We start from the raw sequence: 21,567 nt of genomic DNA, 5'->3' as shown, positions 1-21,567 counted from the left end.
TGACCTCTCTTGACTTTTAAATCTTTCACTCTGAACCCGCTTTCTGCCACTTTTTCTTTCCTCCTTCTCCCTCCACTTTTCCTCTCCGCTCCGTCTCTCTGTTTTAAACTTTGTGTCAGTTAGACTGAATCAAGGGCACGCTGTCAAGTTTCGTGTGTGTGTGAGTGTATGAGTGAGTGTGTAGATTGTGTGCGGCCCCTGTGACCCATGCTGTGTGCATGCGAAAGCCAGACAGTGTGTGAAGTAACCACCGAAACCACAGTCCCAGTCTCCATCCCTCCTCCCTGAAACACTCCTAGCCTCCTACCTCCCTCTCTCTTTCACTCTCCTTTCCCACTTTCTATCCTCACTTTCTCCATAATTTGTTCTCCTTTTTCCTGCCTCCTTCTGCTCTCTTCACCGTCCCTCTGTACTGACCCTCTTGTCCATCCCTGCAATTTCACCACCCCCTCAATCTTACTCTGGCCTGGGGAAAATTTTGCCTGCCAGCTGTTAAGATTGCCCTTTCACTGTCACTTCACAACTGCTTTTCATCGGCAGCTATTTAAAGAGCTGCCATTCTGAGTTAACGTAGAGATGATGGGGTGAATTATCCTTGCTGCTGCAACTGAGTAGTAGCAGTAATTTGGCTGTCTTTATTACACAGCTGGCACTTTTACTTTCAATCTTGTTTTTTAGTCCTTTTTCACATATGCTCACTAAATGGCTTTGCATATACCATAAAGCATAAATAAAGTACCTATAGTTCCTCTAGTACAGTAGAGGCTGCCCTGAGCGGTCAGTAAGAATAGAAAAGTGATATATATTAAAGATGATTTGAATCCTTACAAGCAGACCAAGGATTATTACATAGTAAACTAGTAAACTAGCAAGCACAGCCTGTGGCTCAGGTAGTACAGCAGGCTATCTACCAATCAGATGGTCAATCTCTCCTTGGGCCAGAGTGAACCTCAAGTTGCTTTCGAGGCATCCATGTGAATGTTAGATAAAATAAATGAGTTGGATAGATGGATACACGTGCGTTTGGGTGAATGATACTTGCTGAGGATGCTGAGCACAGAACTACGACGAGTGTTTCTGCTCAAATCAGGCAATAAAAGTGCTGGAAGGGGATAATGTGCAGCACATACTGTAGAGAGGAATGTGTGCCTGTGGGTGGGTGTCAACAGGGGATAAAGCTGGACCCAGGTAGCGCTCTAAGTGGAAGCACAGAAGGAGTGGTGATAAGACAGATGCTGCAGATGTGTAGCAAAAGTTTGTAATGTGAAAAGGGTGAGAAAGACCAGAGAACTGCATGTCCTTTCATGGGTCGCTGGAGGTCGGTGGAGGTGGTTAAGTTGTCTGCAGCAAGAAAAAAATAAAGGGCTTTTGTTTCACGACATTTCACCAGCAGCCACAGAGAGGGTGATATCATTTTCACCTTGTGAATCTGTGTCTGTGTGAGTCATGAAACTTCATAGGTGTGAAGATGAAAAATGCTACAGTATACCACCTGAGCTATGGGGCCCCATGTCTCCTTCCCACGGCACCCCCCTGTCCCACAATTGTCTTAATTTTTTGTGCATCTGTAACTCCTAAAATTGGTTGCTTTTTCTCCACACTGTGTCTCTGTTACAAACTCTGATAAGATTGAATTACTGCTGTTTGTTTCACTGGCAGCACTTCTATAGATCAAAGTTAGCACCTATGCTGCAAAATGATGAACTACAGAATAGAACAGAAGTCACAGTCATCACCTTTCTTTCTCCAGCTCTCTTGTTTCCTGCTCTGTATTCTCCAGAGCTCTCCTTAGTTGTGTCACTTCCTCTGCAGCTGCAAAGTACTTCCGGTTCATCTGCTCCTCTCTCTGACTGCAAGACAACAGCTGCTTCTGCATGGCATCACATCTCAGTTGGCATGACAACCACCTCTCATGTTTCTCCTCCAGCTCCACTTGTAACCTATGAAAAAGACACATAAGATGAGCGTGCACACATGGCAAGGTTTGCTTTTCAACTCTGTACTGACAGGTCAACCGGTCTGTGTAAGCACCAAGGACAGTCTGTTAGATAAGAGAGAAGCCGTTCATTCTCCAACCTTATCAGACTTCCAAAAGTCAGGAATCCAGCAGGTGAGAAAAAACTGGGACCTTTAAAGTTCATTGTGCCTCATTTACTAACAGTGTGTATACACAAATCTATGATTTACCAATATTTTTGGCTATGAATTTGTTCGTACTTTAGGAACAAATTTATAAGTTACCTGACCGTGCGTACGAACAAATACCAGCGGCTGGAATTTAAACACAAGTCTAAGCCAACTACTACTACTGCTACTAATAACAACAATAATCAATCTGATTATTATTATTGCCTTTTGGACATTATATACAGCTGTCTAAAACACTGTGTTCATGACTACAAAAGCAGGCATGTAAAGGAAATAAATACTACAGCTGAGGGAAAGCATAGCCACGCTATGGAGGAAGCTCATTTGCGCCACTTGTATCCACGATCCCATTCTTTTGGCTCGTGACCATGGGTGAAGGTGGGGATGTAGATCGACGAGCTTCATGTTTACACTCAGCTCTGTCTTAAACTCAATAGACTGGTGCAACGCCCACATAACTGCAAACGTACATATTCCATTACCTCTTATCATATCTTAAATGTTATTATCTTCCATTAAAAAGGACTTCAATCATTGCCAGATGTCATCACTCAGAGTCTAATTTCTTGGCACTGTGCTATGGGTGCTGGAGAGTCAGGGTTTTTTTTTTTTTCAGGAGTTTCTATTTGGGGCTGACAGATCACGTCTTCCTTGTCCTTTGTGCAGGGTAAGAACGTTTCCATGCACCAATTAGAAAATGATGTTTCCTCCTTTATTAGTTTTAATCTTTTAACTTTATGCACATTGCATCAAGCAAAAATGCAATTATATGCAACATTCTCTGACTGGAGGAAATTTGTTTACCATTTAAACCTATTTTCTGCATTCTCCAGCATATAAAATAAAATACTTTTTTGTGTTTACACTCGCTCTTTCAAATAGATGCAAGTAAAACACAGCAAAAAAATAAATAAAATCAAAGATTCAACAGCACTAAGTCCTGTCGCTGTTAAATCTATCTTCACCTGTTTAGCAGGAGCGGTCATGTCAGTGGGGAGATCCGAGTGTCTCTCTGTGAATTTCACATTCCCGTAGCAGCGTGCTCGGTGCTCGCTCAGATTTGAAGTTAAATCTTTCGCTGTAAAAAGAAGTTTTCTTCCCGCAGACAGTTAAAAAGCAGACACTAATGTTTTTGTCACCTTTCACAGAATCAAACTCAAAGTAATGTCAGTACTTTCAAGCTTTAAGCACTGCATGGCCGTTCTCTCCCCCACACCCCAGATTATCCATTGTTGTTCTACATACGTCTGTTGTGCCACGGACGTCGCACGCTCGTACGTCATTGTCATGAGACACTCTCACAAACAAAATCACAGTTTAGCAACGCAGTAACGCAGCGTGCTTACGGGAGAGTAACAGTAATCCAATTACTTTTTTGCAATAGTAATCCATTGCATTACTGGTTACTTGAAAAAAGTAATCAGATTACCGTATCCATCTCTGGTCCAGAGTACCAAATTTACTTGACTGTTCATTCATGAAAAAACACAGGAGAAAAATAATGAACGGGCAGGTGCACTATCTACGTTGGTCATAGATCTCGATGCTTTATTAGGAGGCAGACAAGCAGGATCAAGTGTTTTTGAGAAAACAGAGAATGAGATGGGCTGACAAAGAGAAACAGAGCTCTAAAGTGGCGTCAAACACGGAAAGATATGGATTCTCTTGTCTGTTCTCGCTTTTATCTGCTTTAAAGGAACATATTAAAGGAAATTGCAGGGACATTCAAATAAACCTATTTCAAACCACCTGAAGCAAGCGTAACTGGACAGATTCACAGATTGAAGTTCAATTTCGAAATCAGTACCTGCAGCGTTAGAAAGCAGGCACTCATTGGTTTCCCTGCAGAAGCCAAAGTGTTTTGACCAGATAAACATTGTCTTTTGGTACCTATAGTCTCCATTTTTGGGGCAGTTTAGTAAATTGCTGTCTCCTGTTACATTTTCAGGTATGGGGGGATGTTTCTTCAATCTCTCATCCTTCTAAAATAGCTTCCACCTCCCCCAGCGGAGCACCGCTTTATGTTGAGCCGTATAGGAGCCAGAGGGTTAGATCAGAGGCTTCAGTGTGGGAGGGGAAATAAATCGACGGTGTAATTGAACGCATCAGGCTGCCAGCATCTTAGAACGGGAATACCAGCAAATACCATGTGAAAAAATACACACCCTACATTTATCGCCTGCATGGAAAGATGAGAGGCCTTGTGGGTATACACATGTGGGTTGTGTGAGTGTGACACACATGTGTGTTAGTGTGACGGACTACTGTTTTACCTCGGCATAGCTACAGTACAGTATGTCTACGGATGCGTGTGTGTGTGTGTGAAACGTGATTCCATGGCAGCTAAGAAGTGCTTCCATCTGTCATGCCAGCCTCACACGAGCTTTGGCTGTGTCGCCGGCACTTTATGGAGCCTAAGATCTCCACAAATGATCCAAGAGCCAACAGTTATACAGCCACCTCTCTTTGGGAGGAAGGAGATGGAGCACAGGAAGAGAATAATTGGAGAAGAATGAGTGGGATGAGAGTTGTGGTTGTGGGAAAGTTGGAGTGACAGAGAATTTATCGGCACGGAGCGTGGAGAAACAGAAAGAGGAGCAAACCTGAGGAGCTTTACTCTGTGTTCCTTTTCAGAGTCTTCTAGCTGGGACAGCTGCTCCTCACTCCGTCTCTTCTGCTCTCTGGAGACAAAAAGCACATGGCACAGGTGATCATTTCCACCATTTGTTGAGTAAATACATTTATGACCAATTTATGAGCATAGATCTAATATAGCAAGCATTAACTCCCATACCCACAGTTCACATTCAGCCAGAAGGAAATCCATATTCCCTGGGTATGTTTTTTACAATCTCGAGTGTGAGTACTTGAGCAAGATGCCAAATCAATACAGCTGCTATTCTGCGCACTCCTTGACTTGAATCTCCATGTGGAAGAAGCCAAGCTTAACAATGAATCTTCCCTCTGGGATCAGCAAAAGTTCAAGCATACTGTAACTCTTCGAGCACAAAAAAGTGCTGCTGTCTGTCAGTTTGCAACTAAATTGAGTTTCTTTGTTGTGATTCTATTGTAAAAAAAAATTTAGATAGTGTTTTTTAGATCACCTCTTGTTCTATGGGCAGCTGCTGCCTCTTCTCGAGAAAGTAAATCGGCTTTAATTCTAATAGTGCGTGCCATGACAGTGTGTGATACTCCTACCTTCCATGCATACACATACACAGACACACACATACTTTACCCTAACCCCCCTAACCCTGCCGGCTTCTCAGTCTAATCCCCTCTCTGGCGGCATGATCAGTTAATGTGTTTTGGTGTATGTGTGCGTGCCAGTATGTTTTCGGCCGTCTAGCCCTGTGACCTTGCAAACACACGCAACGAGGATATAGACTGAGAAGGCCTGCACGTCTGAGCTCAGAGGGAGACGGCCTGTTTTCACTTTGGAATTATTTGTACATTTCAACAAAAGTGGATTCACAGCCGGAGCAGCTCCTCACTCTATAAGTTCTGTAATCTGCATTTCATGAGTGATTTGATTGCTTTTTAGTAACAGTACAAGCTCTAAAAGCAACATGAAATATGTCTAAATGCTTCGCACAAACACCTGAATCAGAATGCGCAGGCCTAAACCAACTGTAATTTCGGCAAAGTTTTAAAAGTGTGGCTTTAGCCTGACCTTTCTGATTATTTGTCAAGCCAATGCTTGGGGACTAACAGCTCTGACCCTGCAAAAATGGCAGCTTTCCCCCTGAGATGTACGTCTAAAACTATATAAAAAAAAGAAAAGAAAAGGCAACACAGTAACGGCAGCTAATGCCAGACAACCACATTAAATCCATGCCGGAGAGATGAGTTCAGGGTGACACGTAAGGTGTGAATGTGATAGCAGCCAGTGAAAGTATGCGAATGTTAGTCACAGACAGAAGCACAAATACAGACACATAATGAGAGTAACACTTGCAGCTGTCTGGCTCCAGTTATCAGCCTCCCGCTCTTTGTACCTTCTATCACACACACATCTCCATCCCATTCGCTCTCTCGCTTGCTCTGTTTTTTTCTTAACCTTCTTTTCCTCCCGGGCATCTACCGATGATTTGGAACAGACCTCCTGCATTCTTTCTATTCAGCTACAGCATAATACAATTCATACTTTACAAACCACTATGCCTTGTCCCTCTCTCTCTCCCTCCCTTTGTGTTTTCAAGGTCAGAGATGACATGATATCTTCATGATATCTATCTCACAATATCTTACTCTCAACTGCTGTTTCCGTTCTTTCTATTCTTTACCTCCCGGTCTCCTGTTCCTGACTCTTTTTCCTCTGAGGTGAAAAGGGCCTTTGAGGGAGAGAAGGATGACTGAGAGAGCGAGAGAGAGAGAGAGTAAGACAAAGTAAAACGGTGGTCGGTGGTGTTTTCTTTGTGACTTTGCAGGCTTCAAAGTGCAGTCAAGTGCACAGTGCTCCGTGAGAGCACGGAGGACTTTGGGCACATTTGTGGCTACAGGCATGTGGTGCACACAGTGTGCACATGGAAACAAAGTCAGACTCTAGAAGAATCTATTATTACATATTATCAGTAGATGTGTCAGAAGCAGGTTACAATCACAACATGAGGATTCCAGGAAAGTTCCTCCAGGGGAGGAGAGATGGGTTCAGAATAAAAACAATAAAATCCCTTAATTGTCTTTCCCACTGAGTGGACCGAGTTATGTCACTATCGGTAAACCCTGCACGAACTTAAAACAAGGTGAAAAAGCTTCCTGGTTGTGCAAGATTTAATCAAGGTAACCACAGCAGATGTGGCAATCACAGCCTGACGGCACGTAGCATTCAGATCAGAGCCGTCACTTGTTTGCAGGCTTCAGCTGGATGACTGATGGTAAAAGGAATCACATTAATCTTCGCCCGTCCTTCGTGGCCACATTTTTTCCCCCTGCGTAATTAGATGTGTCACACAGTTCAGGAATGCCTTGTAAAAGTGAAGCAGACCAGGAAAATATTAGAGTGACCAAAGCTGCGCACGGTTTGCTGCCGATCGGGCCTGAAGCAGGACAGGTGGCAGTCAGTGGAGGATGTGGTGAATCGCAACACCAAAACTGAAATGCTGACTCAGAGTGGTGTTGTTCTTGGCAACCGGTCACAGGAAAGCAGACACTTGCAACGTTAGGGAAATGCATTTATTTTTGTGGTGCGTGCTTACAAAAGAGTGAGATTTCTTTTGAATTTGAAAAGGGAAGAGGAAAGAAAAAAAAAGTCTTCTTTCTCAAAGGGCTGTGGCTGATTTTTATCTAGCATGTGATAAACAGCAGAGTGTGGTGAGGGTGGAAAAAAAAAGACAGAAAAAATCTGTTTCTGTGTCACGGACAAAAAGAACTCGTGGGAAACGGGGCATCCTGAGAGCAGTCGCTATACTACTGCCAATAACCACACAGACATATGACATAATGCACACACACTGGCTTTAATGCACACACATGCAGGCACACACATACACAGGGCAGCCAGCGTCCTTATGAAAACAAGCTGTTTCACATCAATCACATCAATCCTTTGCTCTTTCTCTCTTGACCTTCACTCATTTCACCAACCACTCTTTCATCTTTCCTCTCGTGCTCCATGCGTCCTATCCCATCTTTCATCTAACCCTCTCTTCCAACTAATCCATCCTTTTAACCGGGCCTGCGTCTGCGTTGGATGAGCCATGTGTTCGTCCTCTGATGAAAGGACGAGCTCGGTGTCTCCTGCCAATCAGAAAGCAGCAGGACTCTTCCCAACACCTCTTCCAAACGACTCATCCAGAAATATAGGCGGAGGTTTGTGAACCTCTCTGTGATACACTGACAAATGCTGACAGATGATACATAGCCAGTAGCGTGAGTCGTAAATCAGATTAATAAAAGTTAATCCACACAAGGAGCAGAGTTTGCATGCACAGTGTATTATAAATTAGTGTTATTTTTGGATGAAAGGAAGGTTATAAAAGTATCCTAAAAGTCTGTAAGTCACTTTGTTTGCAAATGAGAGAACAAGCTGCCCTTGGCTGGTCAGAATGCACAACAGGATCAAAAAAAATTCCACAGCTGTGGACTGTCCTCAGATATGTGTGTTTCCAAAGCAACCAGATAGTGCCACAGAAGCAAAACAGGTGTGGATGTCTGATTGAGGTGTGCATCAAAGGTTGGGGAGTTGTCATGGCGATGGCTTTTACAGAAAGATTTTTTTTTTTATGCTCTTAAATATCAAGAGTGAATCAAGGGTCCAACATGCTCTGGAGACGTGAAGATACAAGTTGAGACTAAAAGGATTCAGGATGCACAGAGACGCCCATAAACTCCCACAAAACAGCGACTGTGGGCGTTTTAGTCAGCGTCAAGCGGACAGTGAAAGGAGGGTCGACTCAGACGTCCCATCTGGACCTCAGTCTTGACCTCGGCTGACTGTCTGCCACACACGAAACAGAGTAATCACTCCCTTGTGCTCATTGTTTTTTCTAACCAGCGACATTCGTTCAAGTAGAGCACAAATCTGTGGCACACCCATGCAGTGTTTAACAACTTGTTTAGAACATGCAAACCACACAGCAGTTAAAATCAGCTGTTATATTTATGCATCGGGATTTAAATTAATAAAACTGAAAAATATTCTCTATTGCACTTTCTTATAATACTTACTTAATAACAAAATTGGCAGCTTTAGTAATAATAACATTATTTATGAATGAATATAACTTGTTTGGGTTTTTTTTAACACTTTGGCACTTTTTTAAGCAAAGCAAGATGAATTTTTATCAAGACTAACACAATTATTCCTGAATTAACTGACATAACGTTTACTCAATATTACACTTAAGGCACTTTGTACTTTTATTCGAGAAGTACTTCATTTGATTTCCAGGTAAAAAAGATTAAAGAAGGAAATATGATACCAAGATACAAAAATAAATGTACCCAGTTTTGATAAATATTCAAGCAAATTTACAAAACATGTTCAGACAGTTGGCGCGCCAAACTGGCCTACAGCTACCATTGTAATTGACAACAGTGAGGAACTGCTCAGATACCTACATGTCAGCCCCTGTTTCTCTGTCATCATCTCCATACACACCCTTTATCATGCAATAAAGTCTTAGGCTTGAACATATTTGCCTGATCCTCCTCACCTAACTCATCATGCAACATGGCCTTAAGGCTGATTCTCCCTGTAGCATTGTATCTCCATATGTCAGGTCGCGTCAGACTGCAAACCTCGCCTCCGTCATCTCTGTCTCTGCATTCATCCCTGTGTTAGATGGATGTGCACATTCCACATGCGTGGCCACAAAGTCAAATTAAGGTTGGGTACATGCAAGCATGCAGAGGCGTGAGCAGTTTTTATGGCAAGAAAGAGGGCAGCGGGTCAGATGGAATTAGCTTAAAAATAAAACAAAAGTACAGAATGAGAACGATCTGTTTCATGCAAAAGCAGCCGAAGAGAAGAGGACACGGACATGAAAAGAAACACAGGAAAACTATTATTTGTGCACCACAGTAAACTGTTTGCTTTCTTCAGTTTCACTGAAGAAATATAATATTCTTTGCAATTGATTGCAAACAGACTAGTAACTGGAGACCAGTATCTAAGCAGGTTTTTAATTCTAAATACGCACCAGTAACATCAGTGAATATTAACCTTGAATTATATTCACACTGCTGTGTACAGTGCTGTGCAAAAGTCTTGAACCGCAATAAGCAATAGTTCTCCAGGCTTTCTGAAGATGATCCTTCCTTTTTGTGTGTTTGGGGTTTTCTTATGCACATGATACGTGTTTCACAGACCCACACGCTACAGAATAATTATGAATTAATTCCACAATCTCAATCATTCTGCATATATTACATTCGGTACCATCAGTAATGTTTCTAAACCCGATTAGCATTGAAAAAATCCTGAAGCACAGTGAATTTATTTGCATCATTTATTGTAAAGTTTGCTCCTGTTGGAGGAAGATGAGGTTACTCTTGTCCAGGCTGAAGTGAAGAAGCAGCAGAGTCCTTCTTCTGGAAAAAGTGAAGTGCTTCTTCTTTTTCAGGCACTTTTCCTGTAGACTTTTGTTCTGTGCTATGAGATTTGTCATCTCAATAATAAGTTCTTCGTGTTGTAATTCAAATTTTCTCCAGCCCTTTAATTTTTCGTGATTTTTTTCATGCTTTTCTTGGAGTTCTCACTGTTTCTCTTGCAGCTCTTTATATTTTTCTTCTTGAACTTTCTTTTCCTCATGCATGTTGTGGTTTGTTTGTTGTACCTTGTCTTGGATGCCCAGCAACTCTTGATGTCTCCTCTGCAGTTCTTGAAGTGTAGACTGGATAGTTTATGTTTTTTCTCTTGTCGTCACTTCTTCTCTTGCATTTCAGTGTTTATGTACTGTGCTTTGTTATATAGTCCTTTCAAATTGGTATTTTTGCTCACCATTGCTTGGATTTTACTCTAAATTTCTGTGCATCTTTTCCCCTGTTCTTGTTTCTTATCCTCAATTTTATTGTTTTTGTCCTTTGCTTTGTAAATAATGGTAATTCTGTATTTTTCTTCATGAAGTCTTGGAGAACATGTTGCATTTCTCTTTGTGTTTCTTCCAATTGTACCTTGTCTTTCAGCAGTTGTGTATTTCTTCGAAACGCTTCATTAAACATCACTTGAAACCCTTCCTTTTGTTTCTTCATGTTCTGAAGCTTGCACTGTATCTCTTTGTGTTTTTCTTGAAGCTTGAACTGCAGGTCTTTGTATTTAGTTTCCTGCTCTTCTTTCTCTTTTAGCAGTTTTGTATTTCTCTGGAGCGCTATACTAAACATCATTCGCAGGCCCTCATTTTTTCTCCATATCTTGGAGCTTGCACTGCGTCTCTTGGTTTATTGTCTACATGTTTTGGACTTTGCACTGCATTTCTCTGTGATTCTCCTCCACTTGAGTTTTCTCCTCTTGCATTGTTTATTTAACCTTTTCTCAGGTGTTGTTTTTCTTTGATACAATGCTGAAATGCTCTCCTGAGGGCGTCAAAATCATCACACTGAGGAACACTGGGGTGATCTCTTTGTCGTGGGTGGTGTTTTTTCTGACATTTTGGTACCTTGATACAATGCCTCTGCAACGACGCTAATCTAACCAATTGTTTAAGACAGAAGACCTTCCAGAATCAAGTTTCCAATTCTGAAAGCCTCTTATCAAGCCTCATCAAGCTACTTAAAACTTGGTTACTTCTTCACTCGTTTACAGTCTAGTCCTCACTAAACGCTCCATTAAAAAAAAATCAGAATTTCACGGTTTGAGCTTTAAAGAGCTAGCGAAATGTAAAGAAATGAGCACACACATGAATTCCACTCCACCACCCACCTGATAAGCTTGTGTAACTGACAGCAGCACAAACCTGCCCCAAAAACACAGAACGAATTTTTGTCACAACAGGAAAAAGAAGAAACATTAGTGAATAATTTTTCGAGGGTTAAAAAAGGTAATCGATGGGAACATTTGACCTGCAGTGAGCAGTTAAAGTGTGCATGTGAAAACACTATTCGTGCTTGATGAAATGTCGCTGCCAAGTCACAGCTTATCAAACAGCTGTAAAAAGACATTTTACCACAGCAATAAATGTCAGACTGATGTTCCTGAACACATCCTCATGGGACTCATGAGGGTTTGAGAAATTATTAATTTTAACCGAACATCCTGCTCCATTTTTTTGCGTATCTTTATCTTTAAGGCTAAAGGCAGGAAGCAAAATGCTCTGTGAAGTTTTACAAAGGGATGCAAATGTTTCTTTTTGTTGTCCAATTTACACAGCTGCATGTGTGTATATCTATTTATCTATCTATTTATACACCTGTGGCTTATGACAGAACTTGCCAAACATGGCAATAAAACACCTGCAAAGAAGAAGTGCCATTTCACTGAATGCGAAACTGAATGGTTATCTCAGATCTGGAATCATGAACAGAACAAACACGAATAAACAGCGACAGAATGACTGAGGCTGTCAACTCAGTGGCAGAAGTGGAAAGCCTGTCGACAGCAAGATGGCCAGCAACTGTTCCTTTATCCAAGAGCTAACTCATGAGCTGGAAAACATTAGCCAAGGTGAAATTCGGTGGACTGGTCACTTTAGTAAACAGACTGAATTTTAATAAAACATTTAATTAAAGCAGACATATTGCACTCGTTTTTAGTTCCATATCCTGGGACTTTGGAGAGTTGCTTTGCAAGATTTATAGTTCAAAATAATCCTTATTTCTCCCACACTGGTCCCAGCCCCTCAGTCTAGCCCCTGCCTGAAACAAGCTCCTCTACTGTTAATCTATAATTTTACTTTCAATGTAACAGAGAGAGACACAATATTAACCAAAGATCCAGAAAAACGCATTATATAAATGTTATAAATTTCCATATTATTGTGAGAAAAAAGTATTGTTCTCCAAGCAAAACATGACTTCATCCTTGGTGGAGAAACCCTTTTTGACGAGCACAGTGATAAGATGTTTCTTGTACTTGGTCGCGAGGTTTGCACACATCTTTTAGCCCACTCCTCACAGAAACTCTCTAAAACCTTTAGGTTTCTTGGCTGACAACTGAAATCTTCAACTCCCTCCACAGATCTTCTACAGGACTGAGGTCTGGAGACTGGCTAGGCCACTCCATGACCTTAAGTGCTTCTTCTTTAGCCACTCCTTTGTTGCCTTGTTGGGATGTCTCTGGTTACTGTCACGCTGAAAGAAAGCCCCTTCCATGACCCATTTCGAGTGCTCTCACGGAGGTTCTTATACAAGATTTTATTGAACATGATTCCAGAAGCACAGGTGAATCTGCAAAAGGAAAATATGCTGCTGCAGGTCTGTACCGCTCTCCACCACACACGGGCAGCTTTATGGAAATCGCAGACAGATATCATTCATAACACTGACAACACTGCAACAGAATTAACGGAGCGGGAAAATGTTTTGCCTGATATAACTGGAAAAGATGCCAAACAAAAAAACTCGGGCACACCTTTTCTACCTTATTTCATAATCTAGACTTAAATGCTCGTAAACACAGACACCTTTCGTTAGGAACATAAATTGAACCAACGCACAATATAACAACCACAGCTATTCACAATCCTCTAGATCCCACATAGCAAGCAGGTCTGGCCCAGATCTGGTATCAAGCCGGCACTGCTGACTGACTTCTGGCATGGTAAGTGGTAGGGCTGGGCCATATCATACTGTTCACGGTAATACCAGTATAATGTTGGGCAACGATAGAAAAATGAAATATCGCGATAGAATATGGGTAAAACGCGCATGCGCAGTGCCTTTGTTTTCATACGCACACAGCGGAAAAAGCATGGCAGCGAAAGCAGATTGTTGAATGAAACGGATAAACCAGAATTGGTTTGTAAAAATGCTGCAACTTCAGTGGTGTACTCAGATACACAACAAAGCACTATTTTTGGTAGAGCATGCTAGCGGGCCGTCGTTATTACCGTGTTATTTGGAAAATACGGCACACTTGAAATCAATCCTTTGATTTTTCTGAAAATCAACAGTGCCCCTTATAATCCAATGGGCCTTATGTATGAATTCTGGTTGTGTTTACTGACCTTGAAACGATTTTATGTCGTACACGGCGCTCGAAAAATCTGTCTAAGCTACGAACCCGGACTGCTTGATGGATTGTCGGAGCATTACGGCTATATTAGGCAGGCGCCTCGCGGAGTGATACGTACTGTGCTTCAACATAATATTACCATATTGTGTGTGTATAACCTCTTTATTTCTCAAAACTATTTGAGCACCACAAAAGATTTCCACCCTGACAAAATGAATTTGCCGTCATGTTACAAACACTATTCTATCATCCCGAGCTGCTCTTTTTTACAATGCGAGCGCAATAAATTGCTTTACTTTGTCTGTAAAATGACGAATATGATATATCTCACCTAAATTAACAATCTTACTCACACCTCTGAAGCGCAATAAACCCAAGAGTTGTCAAAACCTGAAGACTGGCAGGAACTGCATAGTTTCTCTGGGTTTGGCACAGTTGGACCCAGTTCCTCATGTTCTTAAAGAAAACAACTTTTGAAAGCCTAAAGCAGCATATGAGCCAACTATCATCCTGAGTCATAAAATCACAACTTGTTCTCATCTGCTCATCAAAAAGCTCCTCCAACAGCACCACATAATAACATTACGTACAGCTTTAGCTATTTGTCTGATTAAAAAGTTGCATTTTTTTATTTATTAAAAAAAGACTAGCTAAAAACTACAGTCACAATTAATAAAGTGCTTCCCTAAAGGAAAGAGGAGGAATTGAGGTAGGTGTATGTGCAAACAGACAGAAATATGTGATGGCAATAAAAAAAATTTAATGTACAATATGACATATTTTAAAGTGTCAGAATGTAACAACTACAGCATTATGTCAATGACGTCTGTGTATTGTGTTACTAAAATAAAACACCAACACCCAGGATCTGGATGGACTACAAAAACAAAAAAACAGTCACTCCTGAGAAAGCTATTTTCTACATATCGTGTATTTATCCTCTGAGCAGACCTTTGTTTTAGTCTTTACAGTAAAATCCTCTGGTGTTGCAACCTGACAAGCCTGGTATGCAGACAGTGAGCATTTCCTGGTCTGGGTGGAGTCAGTGAGGCTGCACTTGGCTGAGGGAAGTTATGTGTAGAGTAAAAGCGTTGCAGTGACCTGCTCTTTACCCGGCATATTTCAAATACCACGGATCACCTGCGTCCACATCGGTGCACGTGTTTGCGTGTGTGTTTGTGTGTGTGTGTTTTGTTTGTTTTACCACATACTGCAGACACTTACATCAGCTGCTGACTTAGGCACTCTTTCTCTTCTCTCATGTTCTGAAGCACCACGCTGGAATTCTTCAACTCCTCACTCAGTGCTGTTTACACAGACAGACACACAAACGCTTACTTCATCCGATGAAGATGCGGTAAAAGCTTACAAAAGTCATCCTGCATAAAGACAATGAGAGCGTATATGAGAGCGACGGAGTGGGCCGTGTTTTCTATCAGATGGTTCATTGTACTTGAGCAAAGGAGGACGGCTCACATCAAATAAAACACTGTGCAAATGTGACATTTGTAATAATGAGGAAAAAACACAAGTGGAGGAAGAACACAAAATAAAGCTCATAGTGTATCATAAACAAGAGCTGATGTCAGAAATACACGAGGGTTGGTTAAAATAAAAAGTCATAGACACGAGCTGAACACGAGGAAGAGAGGGAGAGCCGAAAGATGGGAATGTGTTGACAGGAAAGCTGGGACTCGGGAGGTAAAACAGTGAGACAGTAGGGTAGCCTGTGTTGTTGTGTGTCTGACGCAAAGTAGCTGCTGTATTGCTGCTGCTTCTTTCCTTCACTGCCACCTTGGTGGTTCGATACAGCATGTAGACAAAACCAAATCACTAGATTAAAAAAATAAAACAAGAATAAAATAGCAGAGAAACATGAATCTTGAAAGGATCTTTAAACAAAGGCTTAATCTAGATGCGTGCTGCACAGGTATGGGGGGCAATCATTATTCTGCCGGTTTCCAGGCCACTGAATACATGTATTAAAAACGGACATGGAGGAAATGGCTGACTGAGATATTTAGACTTTATGTCAGGCCAACAGCTTGTAACACTGCAGCGCTGGACTTCTTTCTCCATGCTAGAGTGGCTCTCATGCAAGAGAAAAGCACTTATGCTTCGACTCTGAATAGTGAATAACATGCCACTGTTTTCACTGGAAAAACCATGTGCATGTAGCTGTCATAAGTGTAAATATTTGCATACCAGCCCTCGTCTTCAGCTAAATATGTATAAAATGACAAAGGCTTGCAATCATAAATTGCATAATCAGCAAGCACGGGCATGTACAGCTGCCAGTGGAAGTGGGCCACCAGTGTTTATCGATGATGGTTCTGCTGATAGAAGCAGCAGGATGAACTGTAAAGTGTATAGAGCAATACTCTCAGCTCATATTCAGAGAAATGCTACAAAACTGATCAGACTCAGTTTCACAGTGCAAATAGATAATGATCCAAAGCGTGCCGCAAAAGCAACCCGAGAATTTCTCGACGCAAAGACGGGATATTCTTCATTGGCCAAGTCAGTCATTTTATCTCCCGATAGCGCATGTTTTTGAATTACCGGAGACAAAACTGAACGCAGAGAGACACCCAAACAAGCAGTAACTGGAGGCGGCTGAAGTAAAGGCCTGGCAGAGCATCTCAAGGGAGGAAACACAGCATTTTGTGATCATGAGTTCAAGACTTTAAGGAGTAATTGACTGTAAAAGACTTCTATAAAACTGTCAAAAATGATCTTTATATTTAAAGTAACGTTAGGTTGTCTAAACTAATACAAACTGCTTGTCAGTCAATTGTCCATTTATTCAAAACTACAAAAGAAGTGTTACTGTACAAAAACTTTTGGACTTAACTGTAGATTTTTAATGCTTTGTTCACTAAGTTAAACCCTGAGGGCTATTAGCATGAACTACTGTTAGTTTCTGTGGCTCTGCAATAATCAATCCCGGTGGAAATAAAAGCATAAACTGAAATTTTATGGTTGTCTAGAAACATGAATTGTAATATTTGTCAGATAACTATGATAAAAAAGCTTATATTGTTACTTCTTTTGTGGTGTGTGGCTATTTATTGTTAACAACGAGAGTCACCTTTAAAGCAAACCTAATTTAATATTAGGAAATTTAGTACATTACATAAGTACTACATATTCAAAAATTTAAAAATAAAAAAGCAGCTCCTGCAGGTTGTAATACCTGCTGCAGTATGAAGAAATGTGTAGAAACATAATTGAGTTCAAGTTATTTATGATGTTTTGAAATCATGCCGGAGAAGTGGAGCTTTATAGCATTTTTGTTGCGTTGCCACATAACGCGTTGTTACGGCAGGGCATCGTGGCTGCAGGCCTGGAGAGCTCTCAAACCCATCCAGCAATGTCAGCCTGACATTCTCCTGCTCCCGTCTTTGTTTTCTTTGCTTTCTCCCTCTCTTGTTTTCTCTCTTTTCACTCTTCCCTTCACTGTCTCTCTTCTCTCAGTCTTTTTTTTCATCCAGCTTCCTCTCTTTCTGTGTCTCTTTGTTTCTTATCTTGGCTCTAACTTCCATTCCCCCTTTCTTTCGCTCGCTCTTTCAGCAGGAAAAGGGGAGTGTAGGAGGTCCTTCTCCAACTGGCAATACACTGATAATTGCTTTCTGGTCACTGTGACATGACAAGGTCTGCCAGGGTAAAGCGGCACAGCTACACGCTCAGAAGGACGCGCGCGCACACACACAGCAAAGGCAAGAAGTGTGTGCGTGAAAAGCAGCGAACACACAGAAACACGAGCCCCGACAAAAGGCTCGCACAGAAAGACTCGCAAATAAACACTGCAGCAGCAGTCGTGTCCAAACAGCAATAGCTGTATAAATACTTGATGGAGCAGAAAGGTTTTGCGATGACAGCGAACCAGCTGGTCTGACTTTCTCTGCAGCTCTTCTATTGTGTCCTCGCTGCTAACAAAAAGACACACACAGTGTAACAAGGTGGCTGTAAAAATTACAGCAACTTACTAGCAGCTGGCCACAGACATTTTAGAATAGCCTCGCTGTATTGTCACTGGGGTAGTACTTTGTGCTGTGCTGCAGTCACAGAACATTTTATTTACTCTATAATACACCACAGAGCAGTACATGACTGCTTTTGAGTGCCAATACTTTAATAAACAACTTCTTCCCTTTGACCAGTTATGTGGGGCTGGATCGATTGTTTGGTTGATATGTTCTCATCTGACCACATCCTTCCAGATTGGACGATCATTGATGTTTTGTTTAGGGAGAAAAGCATTTGTTTTGTTATTTTTGGCAAAGGGAGGACGAGACAACATGTGAGAACTCCTCAGTCCTCAGCAACTTTGGACTCGCCCAACCTAACGCAAACTGCCAGGTCCAGTGTATTTAGTGTTTATGTGTTCTCGACATTTGCTTGGCTGCAAACAACAATGTCAAAGAAGTCGTTAATGTGGCTCCATTCTGTTAAGTAAGATGGCCAAGTAGTCAACTGGAAACTTTGCGGCGGTTTGCATATAACAGCTCAACAACCAACAAGGAAGAGCATCCAAGAGCAGTGAACTAACTTGTCTTTGTTAGGCTGTGTTTAGGGCTTGAGGCTTGAGTGTCAACATGATGGAATTGGCATATGTCTATATGTTTGGTTTAATTATAGGTTTAGATGACAATTGCATCCAGCTACAGCTTCTGTGAGCAGCAGCAGCAGCTCCACCCTTAGACCAAGCTGGATCTGAAGCCTCTTCTGATTTAAATGGAAAAATTATATCATGATTTTGTTTTTCCCCCTGGGACATGAGGCTTGTTAACATTAAGCTCAACTGTCCTGTTCAGATCAACAGCTGATATATTTCTAATTTCAGAAAATTGCATCAATATTGGCAGGTGGGCACGGGTCACTTCGGAGTCTGCTGCTAACATTTAAGTATAAAGTGATGAGGTCAAATCATTCAGTGAGCGTATACTGGCTTTTTATACCTAATTATTATTCTTTTGCTGTAATATGGCTTGGAGGTAGAGTGCGCACCACACACTGCGGTAGCTTTAATGTTGAGGTAACGCCTCCCTGTGAAAAACGCATTGGTTGAAGTGTTGGGACATTTCAGCTGACCAAGATTTTCTTTGAGTGAGTACAGCTCTGCAAATAATTCAAACCCAATACCAGGGGAGATCAGAAAGTCAATCCAGAAAACATAAGAACTCTTAGGACCACAAACACAACGCTATGAACTCAAAGCACTCTAAAAACACCAAGAATAAGATTTACTCCATGGAGGGGAAAATATGTTACAGGACAAAAAACAAAGCTACAGTTTGACTAATCTAACTGCAGAATAAACTGTGGTAAATCACTGAGAGAGTGCAGGGGCTAAACTAAAACTTTTATGTTTTATTTATGATGTTTTATGGCAATATGATGATTTCAGTTTGCTTTGTGGGTCATAGGGCATCGTATGCACGTTACCCACATCTCTCCATGCCACATGACATATTGCTTGATTATGGTTTTTTGAAATTAGTCTCCCAAGGCCGAGTATATTGTTGTGAACTTTGAAAACAATCCATAAAAAAATGTGGGCAATATAGTAAGTTTTAACTGATTTAGACATTTGTTGTGATCTTGACCTGGAAGTGATTTTCACCACAATTAAATCAGCAATTTGACAAATGATATCTTAAAATGCTCGACTGCTAACAAACAGGCAGACAAGCAACCAAATGAAACCGATTGCATGCCCGCTCCCTTCAGAGGGAGATAAGGGGGGGAGGGGGGGGGGTGTCAAACTACAGATTATCTTTGGCAAAGCATCAACATCTTTTACATGTGATTTACATAAACAGCAGTTTACAACTGCTTTTGCAAACATGCAGCAACTGCCGCAGCCTGAGGCTAAAGCTGTGGATGGACTGAAACAAACAACGCCACTAATAACTAGCCGACTCCCATAACGTAGCTAGGTTACAGTAACCTACACTACAGGAGTCAAGGCAACATTAAGATCTTGCAAAATTGGAGCTACCTTTACAGTTACACACGCACACACTGGAATTTTTACACACTGGAGTCTACATTACTATAACATCACATTCTCAAGCATACCACATGCATTTTTGTGTGTCTGCCTAGTTTATTATGCATAATAAAAGCATACCACCTTCTGAACCACAGCAGCTTCAGGGGAAAAAATCTGATGTAAGTGCTGCACAGCAGACCCCTGAAGGAGTTTACTGTTCCTACCTCGAAATTATTTTTACCTAACTAGAACACCAAGGAGCGCACTACACGTTCTCAGAGAAAGTAAGTGCTATGAAGGGAAAATTGCTCAGTAATAACGGCTTATTACTGCATTGTAGTTGTCTTTTAGAAACCAGCTTTACCTGAATACCTCCCTACAGGAATTCATAAACCTTTAGCTGATTATACCCCAATACAATTCTTATCCATGTTTACATTAAAATGCTTTGGAGCGACTGAGAAATGGAAACAGACAGATGTGGAGGCAGTATTTGCTAAGCTGTGTGAACATATATTTGATGTTTTTATATTCCTCCAATCAGTATCAACTCACACATGTAGAAAGTTGGCTCCCAGGGAAATAGATACTATAGAGTGTTGGGATGGCCCACGGTGTTGGCAGATATATGTGGTTCACGGATCGGTCACACACACCCGCACACATGCTCACAAGCATGCACGCACATTTGTGTGTCTTTAGTCACGCTTAGTCACATGACACTCGAGTCTGTTTCCACCAAAATCCCACACATTCAAACCTCTGGGTCCATCGCCTCTAACTGTCAAGTCATACAAGTCAACTGCTGACATTTGCACAAAAGTAAAGTTGGATTAATCGCGTCTTCATCTTCCTCCAATCTCACTGTGTGTCTCTATCTTGCTTTCTCTGTAAAATTCCACACCCCTCAAGGCTTCTCCTCCCTCCTCTCTTCCACCTAACCATAAACCACATTTATCTATTCACATGGGGCAACCTCCTTATGTTTCCCTCTGCTCCTTCTTCCCCACCTCACCTGCTCCGCTCGTCTGCTGTTCAGCGCTAACCACAGAATGCTGACAGACAAGTAGCACAGTTTAAAAGCCGACAAACGCCCATATCAGTTTGCAGTCGCATTCAGGTGACTGGCAAAGGGTTTGTGGTTCAGTTTTGAAATTACAGTAATTGTATCACAGTAGGGCTAAAAACATGTCACTGATTAACCAGCTGGTGTTGGAACGAGCCAGAACTAGCTGAATAATTATGGGATTTTTGCTTGTCAATCAAACGTTGCAGATAAAGATGTTAAAAGCCTTTCTTATGCACATTATCAGTTTGACTATAATGCGCAGCATGGTAACCTATTTTGAGCTTTTGTAACAAGACACAACAGACACAATACTAGTGTTAAATTTAAACTACACAAAACCAAAACATACAGCAACTGGTGAACTTTAGTCACTAAACTGAACCGACACTCATATGTATAACTATTAGGATTAGATTATGTAAGGTAAGAGGGGACTCATGGTGACTACAAGCTGTAGCTTTAGGCCCCATTCACACAGGCCTTAAGACCAGTCAGCAACCCCCGAGGTTGGTTTTAAGGAAAAATGTCTACCCCCCCTACCAGTTGCTAATTTGTTGCTGGCTGTCTGTGAAATCGATTGCTGAAGTCGCAGTCATACAGGTCTAGAGACCAGTTGGGCATCCCCTGACAACCACTGGCTGCTTGGAGAAATAGTGTTGCCAATTACTGGTACAGCAACTACTTTCAATTCAGTTTTATTTATGTAGCGCCAAATCACCACAACAGTTGCCTCAAGCCACT

General features: G+C 41.5%; 1 protein-coding gene across 1 annotated transcript in view; it reads right to left on the bottom strand.

The window, feature by feature from the left end:
• lekr1 (Leucine-, glutamate- and lysine-rich protein 1) overlaps positions 1-21,567 on the bottom strand; it is an 85,456-nt gene that overhangs the window by 21,979 nt on the left and 41,910 nt on the right. Inside the window, exons 6-8 of the mRNA XM_085130351.1 lie at positions 14,984-15,065; positions 4,752-4,829; positions 1,737-1,940 (exon numbers count right to left, since the gene is read on the bottom strand). Coding sequence (XP_084986477.1) covers positions 1,737-1,940; positions 4,752-4,829; positions 14,984-15,065 — 364 coding nt within the window. The remainder of the gene's footprint in view (positions 1-1,736; positions 1,941-4,751; positions 4,830-14,983; positions 15,066-21,567) is intronic.

This window comes from Neolamprologus multifasciatus, chromosome 14 (assembly GCF_963576455.1).
Source record: "Neolamprologus multifasciatus chromosome 14, fNeoMul1.2, whole genome shotgun sequence".
NCBI classification, from domain to species: Eukaryota; Metazoa; Chordata; class Actinopteri; order Cichliformes; family Cichlidae; genus Neolamprologus; species Neolamprologus multifasciatus.
This window is presented reverse-complemented; position numbering and strand designations above follow the sequence as displayed.